General features: G+C 51.6%; 1 protein-coding gene across 6 annotated transcripts in view; it reads left to right on the plus strand.

Annotated features, from left to right (window-relative positions):
- The first annotated feature begins 1196 nt into the window (after window positions 1–1196).
- The window catches only part of SLC9A5 (solute carrier family 9 member A5), a 25508-nt gene continuing 6327 nt past the window's right edge, over window positions 1197–20377 (plus strand). Inside the window, exons 1-15 of one of the 6 annotated variants that reach the window (XM_025370938.1) lie at window positions 1197–1526; window positions 4861–5163; window positions 7675–7838; window positions 8030–8108; window positions 8483–8574; window positions 9113–9333; window positions 9555–9757; window positions 9989–10078; window positions 10175–10245; window positions 10962–11091; window positions 12546–12634; window positions 12795–12921; window positions 17628–17798; window positions 18313–18379; window positions 19365–19502. In XM_025370938.1, coding sequence (XP_025226723.1) covers window positions 8549–8574; window positions 9113–9333; window positions 9555–9757; window positions 9989–10078; window positions 10175–10245; window positions 10962–11091; window positions 12546–12634; window positions 12795–12921; window positions 17628–17798; window positions 18313–18379; window positions 19365–19502 — 1333 coding nt within the window. In that variant the 5' untranslated portion in view covers window positions 1197–1526; window positions 4861–5163; window positions 7675–7838; window positions 8030–8108; window positions 8483–8548. Of the gene's footprint in view, window positions 1527–4860; window positions 5164–7674; window positions 7839–8029; window positions 8109–8396; window positions 8575–9112; window positions 9334–9554; window positions 9758–9988; window positions 10079–10174; window positions 10246–10961; window positions 11092–12545; window positions 12635–12794; window positions 12922–17627; window positions 17799–18312; window positions 18380–19364; window positions 19503–20377 lie in introns of all 6 variants that reach the window. The other 5 variants (XM_025370940.1, XM_025370935.1, XM_025370934.1 and 2 more) reach the window with 5 other exon arrangements.

The following is a 20377-nucleotide window of genomic DNA, read 5'->3' on the forward strand; positions in this document are numbered from 1 at the left end:
GGAGGGCGGGAAAGGCCGAGCTCGCGCCCCGCCTTCGAGAACGCGCAAAAGGCTGGAAGGCTTTCTTAGGTCTGGGGGTAGAGAGGCTGCGTTCTCTCTGAGGGGTGTTAAGGCAGATGGGGCAGAAGTTTCCTTAGATAGTGGCCGGCCAGGTCTCCCTCAGTTGAGGGGCAAGATGGCCCTCATTCCTTCCATTTGGGGGATGAGTGCTTATGGTTTCCTCATTTAGGGAAAGCAGTGAGAGGGGTCCCTTCAATTTGGAGCAAGAAGTGAGAGTAGATTCCACCCAGTTTGAAGGAACAGGTGGGATCAGTTCCCTTTAGTTGTGGGAGGAAGAGGGAAGGATGCCCTTCAGTTTTCAGGGAAAAGATTGGGATGAGTCAGTTTGAGGGGGCAGATAGAACACGTTCCCCTCAGTTTTGGAGAAAAAGTGGGATGGGCGCCCCTCAGCTTGAATGAAAGTGGAGACGGTCCTCCTCTGTTTGGGGCGAGATGAGCCGAATGGCCCTCAGATTTGGAAAACGTTGGGTGCATCCCGCCTAGTTTGAAGGGAATCAGGAGGCTGGGTTTTCCACAGGTTCCTGTCAGCTTCATGAAAGAGATGAGACAGTTCTCTGTAGTGTGCTGGAAAGGGCGGGCCAGGTGCCCCTTGGTTTGGGAGATGAAGAACAGCCTCCCTCTTCGCCTGGAATGAGCTGGGCCAGTCTGGGCCTTGGGGTTTCTGGGACGTTGGGGGCAGCGTTGTCTATCACTGCTTTAGGGAGCGTCCAGTGCGCGTGCGCAGCTCAGGTCCGGGCGGGGGCCGGCAGGGGGTCCCCAGCTTGGGAGCGCCGCGCGGAGGGCGGCCAAGCACTGTCCCCTGCCGTTTGCACCCGGCCACGCCTGGGCCCCAGGGGGATGCTGCTCGCCGCCCAGCAGCGCTGGCCGAGGAGGAGCCGTGCCCCTCCCGTCTTGACCGCGCCCCCCGCAGACCCCCGCTCTTCACGCTGCTGGCTGCCCGGGGGGGCCGTGGCCGCGCACCGCTCTGGATCTGGTGGGGGCGGTTTTGGGGAGGTTTGGGGGCGCGGACTCGAAGGAGTAGGTTGTGGAACTTGGGGGAGAGCTGCACTGGGGAATTTCCGGAGCTGGGACTGATTTAGGGAGGAAAGAGGAGGGAGTCCCCGACTACGAGAGTCCGGGGCAGGGTCTCGGAGCCCGGACCTGGCTTGGGGGTATCGGAGCCGGGATTGGGGGGAGCGAGCCCCACGTGCCTGTGACGCGGGGGCGCCCGGTAGGTGGCGGCGGCGACGCGGGGCCGGCGGCCGTGCGGTGCCGGGAGGGCGGCTGGGCAGGCTGCAGGATGCTGCGCGCCGCCCTGTCCCTGCTCGCGCTGTCCCTGGCGGGGGCGGCCGAAGAGCCCACCCAGAAGCCAGAGTCCCCGGGCGAGCCTCCCCCAGGCTTGGAGCTCTTCCGCTGGCAGTGGCACGAGGTCGAGGCGCCCTACCTGGTGGCCCTGTGGATCCTGGTGGCCAGCCTGGCCAAAATTGGTGAGTGCGTGTGTGCGTGCGCCAGGTCGACGGTCAGCTGCGGACCCGCCCCCAACACCCCCACCTCCTCGGTCCTCAGATTGGGGCTGGCTTCTTGCACGGTGCTGGGACTTAGGTTTGGATTCCACAGACCCGAGCTCTCGCCCAGTTCCTGCGTCGCCTCCTGTGGGTCCCTGGTCCCTGTCTTCTCCCCTGGGAGCTCTGAGGATTTACCTTTCTGAAGGGCTGTCCCTCGCTCTCCCCAACTCCATCTGTAGGCTCCTTTGCCCTCTCCGCTCCCCTGTTCCCCTTGCAGTAGGCCCTCTTCAGTCTGGTTTCTCCCCCACCAATCCCCAGCCTCCCAGAAACCTCTGTCACCGGTGAGGACGTGTGGGGACATTGAGGGGAGGGTGTTCTCCCACGAACACAGGCATCCTGGTTCTGAAAAAGCAGCCTCCCCTGGAGACCACGTCCGAGTGTCCATTCCCTTGGGAAACTACACTGCCACTTTTCCTCCAGCTCTCCCCTGCTGCCCACTTAAAGCTGCTGCCTTCTTGTGCCTGTGTGTGGGGGCCCCCCAGCCCGGTTCAGGTCCACATTCTTCCCACTTCAGGGTATAAGAAACTTCCATGTATGGGGGCCTTCCTTGTGCTGCCTACCCTAGATGCTTTCATACATCCAACCTCTTCAGTCCTGACAGCATTGAAGGCTGTGCTTCAGACTTCTTTTTCCCTGAATAGAGCTGCTTTTGCTTGCATCTGCTCCTTCCTCCTCCCTTCTAAGCAGCCAGTGGTCCCTCCTCCCACCAGAGACCCTCCTCCTTCTCTCTGTTGTGCAGGCTCTGCTGTGGGGGTGACTAATTATAGCTGAGCGTTGCTACTCTCTCCCCATGGATGCCGGCACAGCCTGTACTCCAATCTCACCAATACAGCCTTCATGGAGGAATCACCCAGAGCCTAGAAATTGCCCCCCTTCTCCACAGGGACACTGCTCGGGGGTAAGGGGGCTGGGCAGGAACAGAACTTTCCACTCTGCTGTGGCAGCCTAAGATTAATAATGGAAAGTGGAACTCAATATGCCTTCAGGGAGCATGGTTCTGTGGGGCTTAGATCACAGGGCTGGGGTTAATGCATAAACAGATGAAGATGAAATGGGGTCCCTGATGGAGAGAAGTGGAAGACCAAAGTAGTAACAAGTACAGAGAGATCTATGACCACGTTTACCTTAGAGGCCCAGCAGCAATGACAGTAAGAGTGGAAGGAGCCTCAGATTTGGAGCCAGCAATTGGGTTTGCTGAGAAGTCTGTGAGTTGCAGAAGAGTTCCTGTCTTAGGGCTTATAGCAACAACTGTAGTTTTCCCCATAAATCATGGTTCTTTTTCTAGTTTGGATGACATCTTCTATGGAAGTGGGAGAAGAGAGCCTCGTTTTCACAAGCCAAAGAAAATCCTAGAATGAGAGAAAAGGTAGAACATTCAGGAACACCTTCCCCCAGCTTCATTGCTAGACTTTTTCCCTTTTATTAAACAAATATCTACGTAGAACTCACTATGTGCCAGGCACTGTTCTAGGCCCTTTGGGTACAGCTTCCAAAGGGCACTGTCTTGGCATAGGGTCTCACACAGGCTAATTTAGAGGTCTACTTCCCCAACACCCCAGGGATCATGTAGAGAGAGATGTGTTCACCTGTGGTCTGAGGACTTAAAGGAGAGCCAGAGAGTTTATTTTAGAGGACAAAAGTAGGAGTGGCAATAGTGTTAGAAACCCTTTTCTTCTCTCCTCCTACAGACAGAACTATTCTATTTAATTAACATTTGGTGTGTGTCTAACATACTATGTGTCTGACATTATGCTAGGCACATTTGCATACTTTATATCATTTTATCCTCACCCTTGATGCTGGGTATTTTTCCTATGTTACAGAAGAAGAAAATGAAGTTGAAGTAAGTTAAATAATTTGCCTGAGATCACACAGAATGTGCTAAGGCTGGAAGAAGACTTGGAGATCTTCTGACTGCTAAAGCCAAAGTTTAAAAAACTACGCAGTCCTGAGTGAGCCCATATAATGAAAGGCACATTGGGCTAGGAAGTCTACACAGCTCCTAGGAGGTATAATATACATTCTGGTCCAGTTAAGGAGTGAGGACATTATAATAGGTAACATTTATTGAGTGCTTACTGTAAATTAGTGTGCTAAATGCATTTGAGTAGATTGTCTTTTTTTTTTTTTTTTTGTGACAGAGTCTCACTCTGTCACCCAGGCTGGAGTGCAGTGGCATGATCTCAGCTCATGGCAACCTCTGCCTCCCAGATTCAAGTGATTCTCCTGCCTCAGCCTCCCAAGTAGCTGGGACTACAGGCACCCACCATCACGCCCTGCTAATTTTTGTATTTTTAGTAGAGATAGGGTTTAGCCATGCTGGCCAGGCTGATCCAGAACTCCTGACCTCAAGTGATCTGCCCACCTTGGCCTCCCAAAGTGCTGGGATTACAGGTGTGAGCCACTGCACCCCACCTGCAGACTGTCTTTTTCAGTGGTCACAATAATCTCATGAGATCATTATTGTTTTTACTCCCATTTCGCTGATGAGAAAACTGAGTCAGAGACGTTAAGTTATTTGCCCTAAGATCACAGAACTAGGCTTTGAATCCAAGCAACTTGTCTCCAAAGGCCCTGATTTTTACAGCTATCTTATATATAAAAAGATACCAGGTAGCATTTGCTGAGGTTCAAATAATGGCTACGGATAAGGATGTCAGAGAAAGGTGAGGTCCCCTGAAGATGAAAGTATAAAGGAAGGGACACTTCTAGAAGGGGAAAAAGCAGTAAAGGCCTAGGTTACCATGGTGTGACAGGAGCACTAAGAAACAGATGACTTTGACTGCAGGAGAGGGTTTGTAGCCCTGGAGATTGGAAATTCTAGAAATCTTACATATTTCTCCTCCCTTGGTCCCAGTCTTAGAAGGTTGGCCAGGCGCAGTGGCTCACGCCTGTAATCCCAGCACTTTGGGAGACCAAGGCGGGTGGATCATGAGGTCAGGAGTTCAAGACCAGCCTGGCCAACATAGTGAAACCCCGTCTCTATTAAGAATACAAAAAAATTATCTGGGCATGGTGGCACATGCCTGTAGTCCCAGCTACTTGGGAGGCTGAGGCAAGAGAATCACTTGAACCCAGGAGGTGAAGGTTGCAGTGAGCTGAAATCGCCCTACTGCACTCCAGCTTGGGCAACAGAGTGAGACTTCGTCTCAAAAACAAAAACAAAACAAAACAAAAAAAACCTCGGAGGTCATAGGCCTGTTTGTGGGAGGATATTCCATAAACTGATCTATCCTGTACTCTTTTTGCATTGCAGTATTTCACCTGTCTCGGAAAGTAACATCTCTGGTCCCTGAGAGCTGCCTGCTGATTTTGTTGGGCCTGGTGCTAGGGGGCATTGTTTTGGCTGTGGCCAAGAAAGCTGAGTACCAGCTGGAGCCAGGCACCTTCTTCCTCTTCCTGCTGCCTCCTATTGTGTTGGACTCAGGCTATTTCATGCCTAGCAGACTGTTCTTTGACAACTTGGGTGCCATCCTCACCTATGCCGTGGTAGGCACACTCTGGAATGCCTTCACAACAGGCGCTGCCCTCTGGGGCTTGCAGCAGGCTGGACTTGTAGGTGAGTGACCCTAAGACCTGGGCTTTGCCGGACCCATCACCCCTCTCCCTTCTCCTCAAGCTCTGGAGGTCCATGCTGGTGTGAGCCATGCCCTGAAAGCTCCATCCTAGGTCCCTCCCTCTGGAGTGCAAGGCAGTGCTCCCGATGGGGTTCAGGCCTCATCTAGGTCTCTGCCAGTCTGGGCTTCTGCAGCATAACAGCTGAGCAGGAGCCTGGCTCCCAGCTGTGTGTGGGCTGCCAAGGCTGGGGAGCCTGCGTTACCACTCTGTTGCCTCCTGCCCTCTGTTACCACATTGCCACTTGCCAGCCCTGCTCCCCTGAGGCACAGCTGCACATCATTTCTGCAAGGGCCTTCTGTCCTGGCTCTCCCCAGTCCAGGTCAGGGTGGTTTTCTGTTTTTATTTTTTTATTTTTATTTATTTTTATTTTTATTTTTTTTTGAGACGGAGTCTGGCTCCGTCGCCCAGGCTGGAGTGCAGTGGCGCGATCTCGGCTCACTGCAAGCGCCGCCTCCCGGGTTTACGCCATTCTCCTGCCTCAGCCTCCCGAGTAGCTGGGACTACAGGCGCCCGCTACCTCGCCCGGCTAGTTTTTCGTATTTTTTAGTAGAGACGGGGTTTCACCGTGTTAGCCAGGATGGTCTCGATCTCCTGACCTCGTGATCCGCCCGTCTCGGCCTCCCAAAGTGCTGGGATTACAGGCTTGAGCCACCGCGCCCGGCCCTGTTTTTATTATTATTATTATTTTCTTAACTATATGTTGTCTATAATAAATTCATTATTTTAAAACATTTATTTTTTAAATAAATATAATAGGTATTTAAAAAATAAATAACTATTATAAATCCATCAAATGCTGGCACTACACTGGGTTTTCTCTCCTTACTTATCCCACTGACTCTTCATAGCAAGCCTTTTGTGTAGTTTGTCACATTTAATGGATGAGGAAATAGAGCCCCTTACATTTGTTTGCTATCAGGTCCAAGGTTAGCAGAAGAGGTCCGTTTTTGTTGTTGTTGTTGTTGTTTCTTGTTTTTTTGAGATGGAGTCTCACTCTTGTCCAGGCTGGAGTGCAATGGCATGATCTTGGTTTACTGCAACCTCCACCTCCTGGGTTCAAGCAATTCTCCTGCCTTAGCCTCCTGAGTAGCTGGAATTACAAGCATGTGCCACCACACCCGGCTAATTTTTGTATTTTTAGTAGAGATGGGGTTTCACCATGTTGGCCAGGCTAGTCTTGAACTCGTGAGCTCAGGTGATCTGCCTGCCTTGACCTCTCAAAGTGCTACGATTACAGGCGTGAGCCACTGCACCTGGCATCAGGTCTGTTTTACTGAGGCTCTTTGCCTTTAGGTTGCCCTCTCTTGCTACCTTCTTTATTTCCTAATGCAAGAAATTCATTCAACCCTCAAGGTTGATGATTCACACTTTTTCCAAGGTATTACAAGAAAACGTTTACAATTGCTATCTGGGACTCTAACCTGGTTTCCCTATTGAGGTAGTGAACTATTTGGGGCAGGAAGGGAAGGGAGGACATCAGATCATAATAACAGTAATAGATAATAATATCTTTTGGGTGCTTACTATATGTTAGGCATTGGCTAACTAAGGAAATTTTATTAGTCTCAATTGTAGACGAGTAAGTCTCAATTGGAGACTCATGGAGAAACTGGGGCTCATAGAAATTATATGACATATTCAAGTCCCATCTGTGGTGCTTTTCTTACTATATTCAGTCCTCCACCCCTGCTGAGAATTGTGTCACATCCCTTTGGCTAGGAACCACAGGTATGGGAGAAAGCACTCTTTTGTTATTCTCCCTAACAAAAATAGTTGGCAGCCAATTTCCATTTGCTGGTAGTCATTATTACTGTTGCTACAGTGTTTTTTCCCTATTTTATTATTTATTGTTTTTTGAGACTGAGTCTCACTCTGTCACCTGGGTTGGAGTGCAGTGGCACGATCTCGGCTCACTGCAGCCTCCGCCTCCCTGGTTCAAGTGATTCTCCTGCCTCAGCCTCCCAGGTATCTAGGATTACAGGCATGCACCACTGCACCTGGCTACTTTTTGTATTTTTAGTAGAGACAGGGTTTCACCATGTTGGCCAGGCTGGTCTTGAACTCCTGACCTCAGGTGATCCAGCTGGCCTCGGCCTCCCAAAATGCTGGGATTATAGTCATGAGTCACTGCGCCTGGCCTTTTTCCCTATTCTAAATGGCTCGGTTGAGTTTTGAAACAATCTTGTGAGGCAGGCAGATGAGGAGGCATGGCTTAAGGTAAGCCATATGACAGTGACAGAACCAGCATCATACAGTTGGTAAGTAGCAAAGCCAGGCCTTAGGCATAGGTAGTCTTTTGATCTGCAGGCTGATGCTGTCTTTGCCAGCCCAAGTCCTCTTTGGGCTTCCTTGTTGTATCAGCAGGGGTGGAGCTTGGGCTTGTCCCAGGGCGTGCTGCAGGAGACTGGGTCGTCTTCAATGACTGGCCTGTTCTACATGTGTCCCTTAATAGCCCCTAGGGTGCAGGCTGGCTTACTGGACTTTCTGCTGTTTGGGAGCCTCATCTCGGCGGTGGACCCCGTGGCCGTGCTAGCTGTCTTTGAGGAGGTGCACGTCAATGAGACTCTCTTTATCATCGTCTTTGGCGAGTCCCTGCTCAACGATGCAGTCACCGTGGTGAGCGTGCTCAGCTGACCGCCATTCCCTGACCCCAGGCTGCATGCTCTGACCAGCTAGGGGTCTGTGCAGACTCAGACCCTTCCCGTGGGTCCCCTGGGGGCAGAAATATGTTGTCTGCTTTCACTGTCTTCCAGCAGTCCCAGTTGCTGCCTTCCCACCTCACTGCTGACTCTCCTCTTCTCGCTCAGGTGCTGTACAAGGTCTGCAACTCCTTTGTGGAGATGGGCTCTGCCAACGTGCAGGCCACTGACTACCTGAAGGGAGTCGGTCAGTATTTCCCTGCTCCCAGCTGCCACTGGAGGTCTGCCTCCCCTGGGTTGCTGAGGCCCTCCCACCCCACATCAGGACAGAGGAGGCTATTCGGGTTGCCTCATCTCCTCCACTCCTCTATAGATAAATGGGGTCTGGGAGGGGCTTGCCAGGGATCCTGGCTCTGGGTTTTGAGCTCCTGGAAGTGCGGTGGGCATCATCTCTCACTCCCTGCCAGGCAGCAGTCTTGTCAGCCCAGGTAGGGTCCAGGCCAGGGGTCATGCTGACAACCCACTCCTCCCCCAGCCTCCCTGTTTGTGGTCAGTCTGGGCGGGGCAGCCGTGGGCTTAGTCTTTGCCTTCCTCCTGGCCCTGACCACACGCTTCACCAAGCGGGTCCGCATCATCGAGCCGCTGCTGGTCTTCCTCCTCGCCTACGCAGCCTACCTCACTGCTGAAATGGCCTCGCTCTCCGCCATTCTTGCGTGAGTTCTGGGGGCCTTGCAGGCAGATAGCTGGGAGGGGGCACTGGAGATGGTTGCCCCTCATAGGGACACAGGCAGGAACTTCAGGAGTCCATAGGTTTCCCTGAGCCCTTGTGGTAGTGGGAGCCTCAAACTCTCCTGGGGAGTCAGTAAACCTCAGGCAATGTTTCAGGAGCTGCCTCCAGAACTGTCCTTAGCACCCTCAAACTCTCTGGGTATAGGCTGGGCTGGAAATAGACTTCAAGGCCTGGGGCCGCCAGCTCTGGAGGCCACAGCACTTCAGAAGGTGCATCAGAGAGCCCGCTAGTCAGAGCACATTCCTCCCACCTTCCCTTCCAGGAGACACTGAGTGGGAAGCCTGGAGATCTGGATGATTAGCCCAGCACTACCACTCAGTCTTCAGGCCTCCCTGGGCTTCAGCTTTGAGAGTCTGACATCCTGTGATGGGCAATGCCCCCTCCTGCAGTATGCTCAAACCCCAGAGGCTGAGCACCCTGGAACCCTTCCCCACTTGCCCTGTCTCTCCATCCTCTCCCAGGGTAACCATGTGTGGCCTGGGCTGTAAGAAGTATGTGGAGGCCAACATCTCCCATAAGTCACGCACAACTGTCAAATATACAATGAAGACTCTAGCCAGCTGTGCTGAGACCGTCATCTTCATGCTGCTTGGCATCTCAGCTGTGGACTCTTCTAAGTGGGCCTGGGATTCTGGGCTGGTGCTTGGAACCCTCATCTTCATCCTGTTCTTCCGAGCCCTCGGTATTGCTGGCACCTTCTGCTTTCCCCCTCTCCTTCCTGTCCCGCCCCTCCCCGCAGCTCATCTCCCCATCTGGGTCCACATCCTTGTCAATTCCTAAGCCTCCTCTTGTTGCTCACTTGTCCCAGTCCCTGTTAGACTTCAGCCCAGATACGTGGTGCCATCCACTCCTGCGTCCTCCACTCCCAACGCTTTGCTCCCACTGGCCTCCCTCCCGCTGTAGGCGTAGTCCTGCAGACCTGGGTGCTGAATCAGTTCCGGCTAGTCCCTCTGGACAAGATTGACCAAGTGGTGATGTCCTATGGGGGCCTGCGGGGGGCTGTGGCCTTCGCTCTCGTCATCCTACTGGATAGGACCAAGGTCCCTGCCAAGGACTACTTTGTAGCCACCACTATTGTAGTGGTCTTCTTCACAGTCATCGTGCAGGTGGGAGTGCCCACAAGGCTGGGTAGGGAGAGGGTTGGGCAGGCCATGGGGGAGTCTTGAAGTCTATGGGACAGGGGCTTCTCTTCCCACTGGGAGATGGAGGGCCCTGACTTCCCAGACCTTGAGTGCAGTGGGGTGGGGGTACTGAAGCTGAAGCCTCATTATGGGGAGAGAAAGGCAGCAGGGAAATGAATAGGAATAGGGCAGGGCTCACCTCCTGCCTGTCCACAGGGCTTGACCATCAAGCCACTGGTCAAATGGCTGAAGGTGAAGAGGAGTGAGCATCACAAACCCACCCTGAACCAGGAGCTGCATGAGCACGTGGGTACCAGAACCCCAGCCCTCGCCTGTGCCTCTCGACCTTCTCCTATTTTGGGCAGAGTCCTGATCCAGTCCCCCTACCCACCCCCCTTCTAGACTTTTGACCACATTCTGGCTGCAGTGGAGGACGTTGTGGGGCACCATGGCTACCACTACTGGAGGGACAGGTGAGGGAGCTGCCCCGAGGCTCCTTCAGCAGCAGCAGCCCCACCAGCCAGGGAAGCACGGGGGATGTGCCACACTTCTGAGAAGGGACAGAGCCAGGTTCAGGCTGGGTGACCTCTGCCTGAAACCCCTCAGTGGCATCCCAGTGCTCTCAGGTTAAGACAAGGCTCCCCAGCGTGGCCTGCTTGGCCCTGCATGGTTTGGCAACTGCCAGACTCCAGCCTCGTCGTGCTCTGCTCTGTCTTTAACTGTCTGCCTGCTAATTCCATGGACCCTGCCTTACAGCCTCAGGACCCACCATGTTCCCCCAGCCTGGCCACTGGGACCTTCTCTCTACTAGAACACTCCTTCACCTCCCTCTCACTTACTCAACTTCGATTCATCCTTCACAACTCATCATAGGCTTCAATTGTTTAGGGAGGCCTTCCCTGGCCTCCCTGGCTAGGACATACCTGTGTCATATTCTCTAATTATCCTTTGTAGTTCTTGTCATGGTTGCAATTTTACAGTGATTTGTAATAATTTCAATTACTGTCAGGCTTTCCCATGACACTGTAAATTCCATGAGGGCAGGGACTAGCCTTGAGATTCTCTCTGGCTGAGGCCCATATCTAAAAAGCCAGGCCAGTGCTGACAGTGTCCTTGCCCCGTCTGAGGAAGGGCCACCTGGCCAGGCCTTGGGAATGGGACTCAGGGCCGGGCCTGGCATCCTCTGTAGGTGGGAGCAGTTTGACAAGAAATACCTGAGTCAGCTACTGATGCGACGGTCAGCTTACCGCATCCGGGACCAGATCTGGGATGTGTACTACAGGCTCAACATCCGGGATGCCATCAGCTTTGTGGACCAGGTGGGCCAGCAGCTACCAGGTGGGCCAGTGGTGTGTAGGCAGATGGGCAGCAGAGCAGGACAGAAAGGGGTGGTAAGCAGGCTGGCCCTGAGCAGGGAGTTGGGAACCCCCAGCTGGCTCCATGGTCTGGTGAAGTGGCAGTGGCAGGAAGCAGCTGGGTCTGGTGCTGACATTCAGAGTCTGGCAGGCAGTCCAGAGAGGTGGGAAATAACTGGACTCTGGAGTCAGCAGATGTGGCTCAACCATTATCACTTCCAAGCTTGTGACCTTGGGTAAGTCACACTCTCTGAGCCTATTTCCTTAGCTGTAAGAAAGCAGGCATAAGAGGCTGGGCACGGTGGCTCATGCCTGTAATCCCAGCACTGTGGGAGCCTGAGGTGGGTAGATCACTTGAGGTCAGGAGTTTGAGACCAGCCTGGCCAACATTGTGAAATCCTGTCTCTACTAAAAATAAAAAAACTAGCCAGGTGTGGTGTTGCATGCCTGTAATTCCAACTACTCGGGAGACTGAGGCAGGAGAATCGCTTAAATCTGGGAAGCGGGCTGGGTGCGGTGGCTCACACCTGTAATCCCAGCACTTTGGGAGACCAAGGCGGGTGGATCATGAGGTCAGGAGTTCGAGACCAGCCTGGCCAATATAGTGAAACCCCATCTCTACTAAAAATACAAAAACTAGCCAGGCATGGTGCTGGGCACCTGCAGACCCAGCTACTTGGGAGGCTGCGGCAGGAGAATTGCTTGAACCCTGGTGGAGTTTGCAGTGAGGATGCAGTGAGCTGAGATTATACCACTGCACTCTAGCCTATGTGACAGAGCGAGACTCCGTCTCAAAAAAAAAAAAAAAAAAAAAAAAAATCCGGGAAGCAGAGGTTGCAATGAGCCGAGATTGTGCTACTGCACTCCAGCCTGGGTGACAGAGTGACTCTGTCTCAAAAAATAATAATAGGCCGGGTGCGGTGGCTCACGCCTGTAATCCCAGCACTTTGGGAGGCCGAGGCAGGTGGATCACGAGGTCAGGAGATCGAGACCATCCTGGCTAACACAGTGAAACCCCATCTCTACTAAAAATACAAAAAATTAGTTGGGCGTGGTGGCGGGCACCTGTAGTCCCAGCTACTTGTGCGGCTGAGGCAGGAGAATGGCATGAACCCGGGAGGCAGAGGTTGCAGTGAGCCGAGATTGTACCACTACACTCCAGCCTAGGTGACAGAGCAAGACTCTGTCTCAAAAATAATAATAATAATAATAATAAATAATAATAATAAAATAGAAAGCAAGCATAAGAGTACCTATGTTATAGATTTTGTGAATTCGATATGTAAAGTGCCTAGCACAGTACCTGGCATGTCAAAAGAGTAAACTAAGTGTTCATTATTATTATTTTCTTTATTACCCCTGACTCCTGGGCAACCCTCCATCTGATTGGCGGCTGAACTTGGTCTTGATGCCTGCAGGGAGGCCACGTCTTGTCTTCCACAGGTCTCACTCTGCCTTCTATGCCCAGCCGCAATTCTGTGGCAGAGACTTCTGTCACCAACCTGCTGTGAGTCTTTGAGCCCCATCCCCTTCCTCATATTCCTCTCCATTGTGCCCTTTCTCTGAATCCCTTCTGGGGAAGATTTGTCAGCACCTTTGCATCTGCCCTTCTCCTGGCCTGTGCCTCCTGCCCCCTCCCCAGCACATGTGTCCCCTGCTTCCCGCAGGAGGGAGAGTGGCAGTGGAGCATGTCTGGATCTGCAGGTGATTGACACGGTACGCAGCGGCCGGGATCGTGAGGATGCTGTGATGCATCATCTGCTCTGCGGAGGCCTCTACAAGCCGCGCCGTAGGGTGAGAGCAGGCAGCATCGGGATTTTGAGGGGGTGGAGGTGGTCTGAGGAGAGCTTAAGAGGCAGTTGGTGCCAGCTTGTTGGAGAGCTGCAGATGCCCAGCTAAAGAGTGTGGGTTTCAGCCGGGTGCAATGGCTCACGCCTGTAATCTCAGCACTTTGGGAGGCCAAGGTGAGTGGATCACTTAAGGTCAGGAGTTCGAGACCAGCCTGGCCAACATGGTAAAAGTGAAACCCCATCTCTACTAAAAATACAAAAATTAGCTGGGTGCGGTGACACATGCCTGTCATCCCAGCTACTCGGGAGGCTGAAGCAGGAAAATCGCTTGAACCCGGGAGGCAGAAGTTGCAATGAGCTGAAGTCTCACCACTGCACTCCAGCCTGGGCGACAGAGCAAGATTCCATCTCAAAAAAAAAAAAAAAAAAAAAAGAGTGTGGGTTTTATCTCATCAGTAATAAGAAATCTCTGCTTTATTTTTATTTTTTGGAGAAAGGGTTGACGTAATACAAGCACTGTTTAAGGATACCTTCTCTGGTAGCAGAGTGCAGATCAAATTGGAGGGGGTGAGTTGAGAAGCTGGGAGAGCCAGTTGGGAAGCTGGAGTGAAATATTGTGGATTAGGGCTGGGCGGTGGGAAGGGAAAGGGGCACATAGGCCTAGGTGATTGGCTCTGATGGTGAGAGGAGGAGGAGGAGACAGAGTACTGGGGCCCTTGAGGGTCACTGGAGAATGATGGGGTCACAGACAGAAGCAAGAGCACTGAGGAAGCCTCCTAGACCAGCTTAGCCTATGGAAGGTAGGCATCTGTTTTAAATAATGGGAGTTAGTCCAATGCAGATCATGAAGCTTTACAGCTGGAAAGGCCCAGCTCATCCAGGAGAGAATCTGTTGCAACCCCACAAGAGGGCAGCAAGCCATTACCTTGCACCTTTCTAAAATGGGAAGCCGGCTGTCACCAGTTCTGGCAGTTTCAACAATCAAAGCTCTTACTACTGTTGAAACAGAATTGGCCTCCTTTAACTTGCACCCACTGGTCCTGATTTGACTCTTTGCAGCTCTGCAGAATAAATCTTCTAAAATTTCAAGACAGTTCCCTTTCACACAGGCTGTCTTGCCCTCAGGCCAGCATCTCTTACCTCCTGGTATGTCTTCTCTGGACTTAAAAAAACAAGACCCAGAATGGAAGTTGCTATTCTAGCTGTGGCTGGCCAGGGAAGGACCTAGAAGCTCTCTCACCATTCTAGTTCTAGAACTTGCTATTTCTCTTCCCAGAGCCCAAGATCCCTCCAGCCTTGGCTCACCACTCTGGGGCCCCACATTGTCCTTAGAAGCTGCTAAACTCCCAGGTCTTCCTCAGTTAATGGCTGGCAGACCCTGACTCACCTCAGCCTATGGGGATTTTAAAAAACCTTTCTTATTCAAAATTCCAGTAGAGTGAATAAAATAACTCATATTGATCTATCAACTAGCTCTGAAAAATCAGTGCATGATTAATTCTATTACATTCTGCAGCCCTACCACATCCCGCCCACACTTTATCTTAAAACAAACTCCAGACATCATATCACATCATCTCAGAATATTTCAGTATGTCTCTCTAGGTGGCAAGAACTCTTACATCCAGTCAGTATTCAATAAGTATCTTTTTTCCAGCTGGATGTTCAAATCAGGGTCTAAATAAGTCCACACTTAGCATTTGGGAAATATGTCTCTTTGTTTTAAAAAATCTATAATAGTTCTTTTTCCCCTCTCTATCTCCCTTGCTATTTATTTATTGAAGAAGCTGGATACTTTGTCTTGGAGAATTGCACATTTTCTAGATTTTGCTGACTGTGTTCCAGTGGTGTTGTTTAACATGTTCCTCCGTTCCCTATATTTCCTGGTTGTTAAATCTAGAGGCCTGATCAGATTCAGGGACATTCAATAGGTATGCTATATATTTTCTGTGGTGTCACATCAGGAAATACACAGTGATTTGGTGTGTGGGGTGTGTGTGTGTGTGTATGTGGTGTTTGTGTATAAGATTGGTCAATGGGTTCAGTCCAATCAGTTCATGTGTAGTCTGTTTTTCAAAAATCTGGAATAAGTTTGTGTGTATCCTGTTAAATGTCATCTTACTTGCTTTAGCCCATCATCCCATTGTTTGATTCCTATGTCTGCCACCAAATGTCTCCTTCTTAGATTCATATCATCTGAAAATTTGTAAAGACTGTTAACTTTGTATTCATCCAAATCCACATAAACATGTTGAACAGGATAGAGCTGAGGACAGAGCCCTGTGGCATGCTACTAAAGACTTTCCTCCAGACTGACATGGATCAAGCATTTTTGGGGTATGGTAACTCAACTAGTTCTGAATCCACTTAGTATGATAACACAATCCACAATTTATCATGTTCTTCATCGAAATACCATTAGAGAGAGACAGAGATATCTAGTATGCAGTTAGAAGGATTACAGTTTAATAGAGAGATAAGGGCTGGAGAGAGATTTGGAAGCTCCATATCAGGTTTTGTCACCTGGCTACCATAGAATCCCCTGGGGAACTTCCTGGCTTCACCTGGAGATTCTGATTCTGTAGTTTGGAGTGGGACTAAGAATCTGTGTTCTTACTAAGTTCCCCAGGTGATTCAAATGCAGCTGGTCTGATGACTGATGTTGGGGGACCACAGATCTGTATCACTGGGATATCTGGGGCGGAGAGAATGGATAAGTTTTCTGGGGAGAGTGTTTCGTGGGGCAGGAGGAGAGCTAAGGATAACACTGAGGAGTGCACATGCGGGAAAAGGAAAGAGAGCCAAAGACAAGGAACTCTTGGAGAAGCAGTGGCAGGTGGTGCCTCAGGCCTGGGGCAGAAAGAGGGCTAGATGCTGTGCAGAGGCCTGGCCAGCACCTAGGCAGAGCCCACAACACTGGTGACCAGCGAGAAGGCAGCACTGTGGAGTTGTGGACCCTGGAGTTGCATTTCTGGTATTTAAGGAAGTAGTGGGTAGGAGAGAAAGTGTCAGAATCAAATTATAAAAGTGTAGCAGCAAAATGGAGACAATGGTGTTCAGGGGAAGACATTCTTTAAGGAGGCAAGGGCAGGAGCTTGAAAACAGAGGGGAGGGAACCAAGTGGTGAGGGAAGGAGTGAAGATACAGGAGAGTGGATAAATAGGAGGCAGCAGGAACTGCTAGAGGCAGGAAGGAGGGAACTGAGCAATGTGGAGGCTGGGGCTGGGCAGCAATGAGCCTTGTGAAGGAGATGGACCCCTTCTCCCCAGGAGAGAGGGTGCCTCCTGGTGCAGAGTTAGAGGAGGAGGACAGATGGGAGACTTGAAGGGGGCTCTTAGAACTGGTTCAGGGAAGCAGAAAATATGAGATAAAGGGACCAGACTTGGGATATGAGGCAAGATAAGATGATTTGGCAGGCGCTGGGCAGTATTTCAGGGGATTACCAGTAGATGATGAAAAGGTCCTAAGCGGGGAGGGTAGAGGCAGAGGCAGTCTAGATGAGTGTGTAGTGGACTTGGTGTTGATAAGGGTTAAAAAGAGCATGGCCGGCCGGGCGCGGTGGCTCAAGCCTGTAATCCCAGCACTTTGGGAGGCCGAGGCGGGTGGATCACAAGGTCAGGAGATCGAGACTATCCTGGCTAACATGGTGAAACCCCGTCTCTACTAAAAATACAAAAAACTAGCCGGGCGCGGTAGCGGGCGCCTGTAGTCCCAGCTACTTGGGAGGCTGAGGCGGGAGAATGGCGTGAACCCGGGGGGCGGAGCTTGCAGTGAGCCGAGATCGCGCCACTGCACTCCAGCCTGGGAGCACAGCGAGACTCCGTCTCAAAAAAAAAAAAAAAAAAAAGAGCATGGCCAGGCACAGTGGCTCATGCCTGTAATCCCAGGACTTTGGGAGGCCAAGGCAGGTGGATCACCTGAGGTCAGGAGTTTGAGACTAGCCTGGCAACATGGTGAAATCCTATCTCTACTAAAAATACAAAAATTAGCCGGGCATGGTGGTGGGCACCTATAATCCCAGCTACTTGGGAGGCTGAGGCAGGAGAATTGCTTGAACCCCAGAGGCAGAGGCTGCAGTGAGCAGAGATCATGCCATTGCACTCCAGCCTGGGTGACAAGAGCAAAGCTCTGTCTCAAAAAAAAAAAAAAATTAAAAAAAGATGATGGGGGTGATCCTGAATTATTGGGACTGAGAAGGTCCAGGGTGTCAGGGGAAATAGTTATGAAAGTTCAAAGTGCAGCCCAGAATATCATGGTGGTGGTTGTAGAAATGGCTAGATGGGAGATTCCAGCTGGAGAAAGGATCCTGTGGTGTAACTAGAAGGGGGCAGGTAGGCTGGATGTGTGGGAGAAGCTCAGATAAATGGAGGTATAAAGAAGAAAATGTCCCCTATGTTGTCATAGTAGCGGAACAAGACAGAGGGTCACCTTCAAACCAGAGAGAATCGGGAAAGGTTGGCAAGGGATGGGGAAGGCCAGGTTTGGGGGAATAAGTTCTGGGATAAAGGGAAGCTTTTCCCAGGGAACTGAGAACACAGTGTCTCTGGCTGGGTTCCTGTTGTATTTTTTGTTTTGTTTTTCAATCCATTGTTAATTCTGGAAAAGCTGGGCTGGCAGGGCCTGTGGTGAATATGTTGGGGCTGTGGCCTGGGGTTCCTGTGGGAGGCCAAGGCATCCATCCTCATAGCCAGGCGGGGCTGTCATTGCCAGTACAAAGCCAGCTGCAGTCGCCACTTCATCTCAGAGGATGCGCAGGAGCGGCAGGACAAGGAGGTCTTCCAGCAGAACATGAAGCGGCGGCTGGAGTCCTTTAAGTCCACCAAGCACAACATCTGCTTCACCAAGAGCAAGCCGCGACCCCGCAAGACTGGCCGCAGGAAGGCACGTCTTCCCTCAGGGACTCCTCTTCGGAGCTGGAGGCTGACAGCATGCAGATTTGAGCCCCCAAGTATTAGGATCCAGCTTAGGGGGACCCCCAGTTGGACAGTCCTCAGGGACTTGATGACTACAGCAGTTTGGGTTCCCTTTTAGATGTTCCTGGAGCCCCAGAAGTAAGGTGAGACCTTCAGAGGGAGAGCAGCGTCTTGGCCATGTGGTCACCTGCTGGGAGGCAGCAGGACCTCCTACCAAAGATGAAAAAGGCAGGAGAAAAGGAGATTCCTTTGAGGGGCAGCTCCATGTGCTCCTAAGTCAGCCCAGGCTGATGCATCCAGATTTCTTGCTGGGGCATGGGTCACTCTTGCCTGGTTGGCCAAGGGATAGTAGAACCACTGGGACTGACACAAATTCCCTCCCCTGCTGGGTTAGGAAAACTTGTCCTGTTGACCCCACCAGATGACAGGGTTGGGGTGGGAAGTCGGGGCCAGAGGCTCAAGTTTTCTTTCTTGGTCCTCAGAAGGATGGAGTGGCAAATGCTGAGGCTACAAATGGGAAACCTCGAGACCTGGGCTTTCAGGACACAGGCAAGCAGGGAGCAGTGTGGGATTGAGGATGGGAGGGAGGAGGGAAAGGGCTGGGGCTCGCCAGCCAGAATCCTGGATGACCCGCTGTAGGGTGCATTAAGCACTGTGAACTGGGGCTCTTCCTCCAGGGACTTGATTTACAAGTTGGAAATGTTCAAAGCAGTAATTAGACAACGTGTGACAGGAGTCATCTGATTGCTAACTATGGGTTATAGGCCCCGAGGACTTGGAAAAGGTGTCATGGAGAAGGGGGAGCTTGGTCTGAGCCTTGGAGGATGGGTGGACCCTGGGGCCCAGGGTCCTGTCTGCAAAGCCAATTTTGTTTTGTTTTTTGAGATAGAGTCTCACTCTGATGCCCAGGCTGGAGTGCAGTGGTGCCATCTTGGCTCACTGCAACCTCTGCCTCCCAGGTTCAAGAGATTCTCTTGCCTCAGCCTCCCAAGTAGCTAGGATTACATGTGCACGCCACCACACCTGGCTAATTTTTTTTTGTATTTTTGGTAGAGACAGGGTTTCACGTTGCTGGCCTGACTGGTCTTGAACACCTGACCTCAGGTGATCCGCCCGCCTCAGCCTCCCAAAGTGTTGGGATTACAGGCGTGAGCCACCGCACCTGGCTGCAAAGCCAGTTTTGTATGAGCTGAATGTTGATGGGCCTTCCAGCAATCCAAGTGCTCATGTTTCCAGTGGATCGTGGGATTTGGGGCTGAAAGAAAAGGATGGGGGAGCTGGAAAGTGTAGTCCTCATGGCTTCCTCTGAGGACTTAGCTTCCTCTGGTCACCTCCTTGGGCTCTGCAATGTCAACTTCTCTCCCTCCCAAGTCCCCACCTCTTAGGCCAGTGCTTGAAACAGCCAGAGGAGAAAGCAGGTGTCTCTGCCAACATGTGTTCTGCCTAGGGAGACAGCGAGCTGGCTTGGGACTGTGCAGTCCCAACAGGCAGCTGCCAACCCAGGCCACCTGACTCTGCTCTTGTCACTGTCCAGCTGCTGTGATATTAACCGTGGAGTCTGAGGAGGAGGACGAGGAAAGCGACAGTTCAGAGACAGAGAAGGAGGACGATGAGGGGATCATCTTTGTGGCTCGGGCCACCAGTGAGGTTCTCCAAGAGGGCAAGGTCTCAGGTAATGGCTTCCTCCCTGCCCACCTCCCTTCTGGAACAAGCTGGTTTCCTTTCTCTTCACTCATGGCCTCTACTCCAGACAACTCCCTTTTCCTATTCACTAGTTTATTCCTATTCACTAGTTTTCCTATTTCCTAGAATAGTTTTCCTCTTCACTAGTTTATTCATGCCAGCATTTGCAGAGCATCTTCTTCATACCAGATGCCCAACATAGGTGATATTCAACTCTCACAACAACCAAGATGGGGAAACTGAGCTCAGAGAGATTAAGAGACTTGTGACTTGTCCAGCATCACACAGTAGAACCAGAATTTGAAGCTGACTCATCTGACTCCCAAGCCCACAGCCTTTCTTTTTTAAATTTATTTATTTTATTTTATTTGAGACAGAGTTTGCTCTTGTCATCCAGGCTGGAGTGCAGTGGTGCAATCTCCGCTCACTGCAATCTCCAGCTCCCAGGTTCAAGCAATTCTCCTGCCTCAGGCTCCCGAGTAGCTGGGATTACAGACATGCACCCCCAAGCCTGGCTAATTTTCATATTTTTAGTGGAGATGGGGTTTCACCATATTGGCCAGGCTGGTCTTGAACTCCTGACCTCAGGTGATCCACCTGCCTTGGCCTCCCAAAGTTCTGGGATTACAGGTGTCAGCCACCATGCCTGGCCTTTTCTTTTCTTTTCTTTTTTTTTTTTTTTTGAGACGGAGTCTCGCGCTGTGTCACCCAGGCTGGAGTGCAGTGGCGCGATCTCGGCTCACTGCAAGCTCCGCCTCCCAGGTTCATGCCATTCTCCTGCCTCAGCCTCCGAGTAGCTGGGACTACAGGCGCCCGCCACCACGCCCGGCTAGTTTTTTGTATTTTTAGTAGAGACGGGGTTTC

The sequence above is a fragment of the Theropithecus gelada genome, chromosome 20 (assembly GCF_003255815.1).
Source record: "Theropithecus gelada isolate Dixy chromosome 20, Tgel_1.0, whole genome shotgun sequence".
NCBI lineage: Eukaryota > Metazoa > Chordata > Mammalia > Primates > Cercopithecidae > Theropithecus > Theropithecus gelada.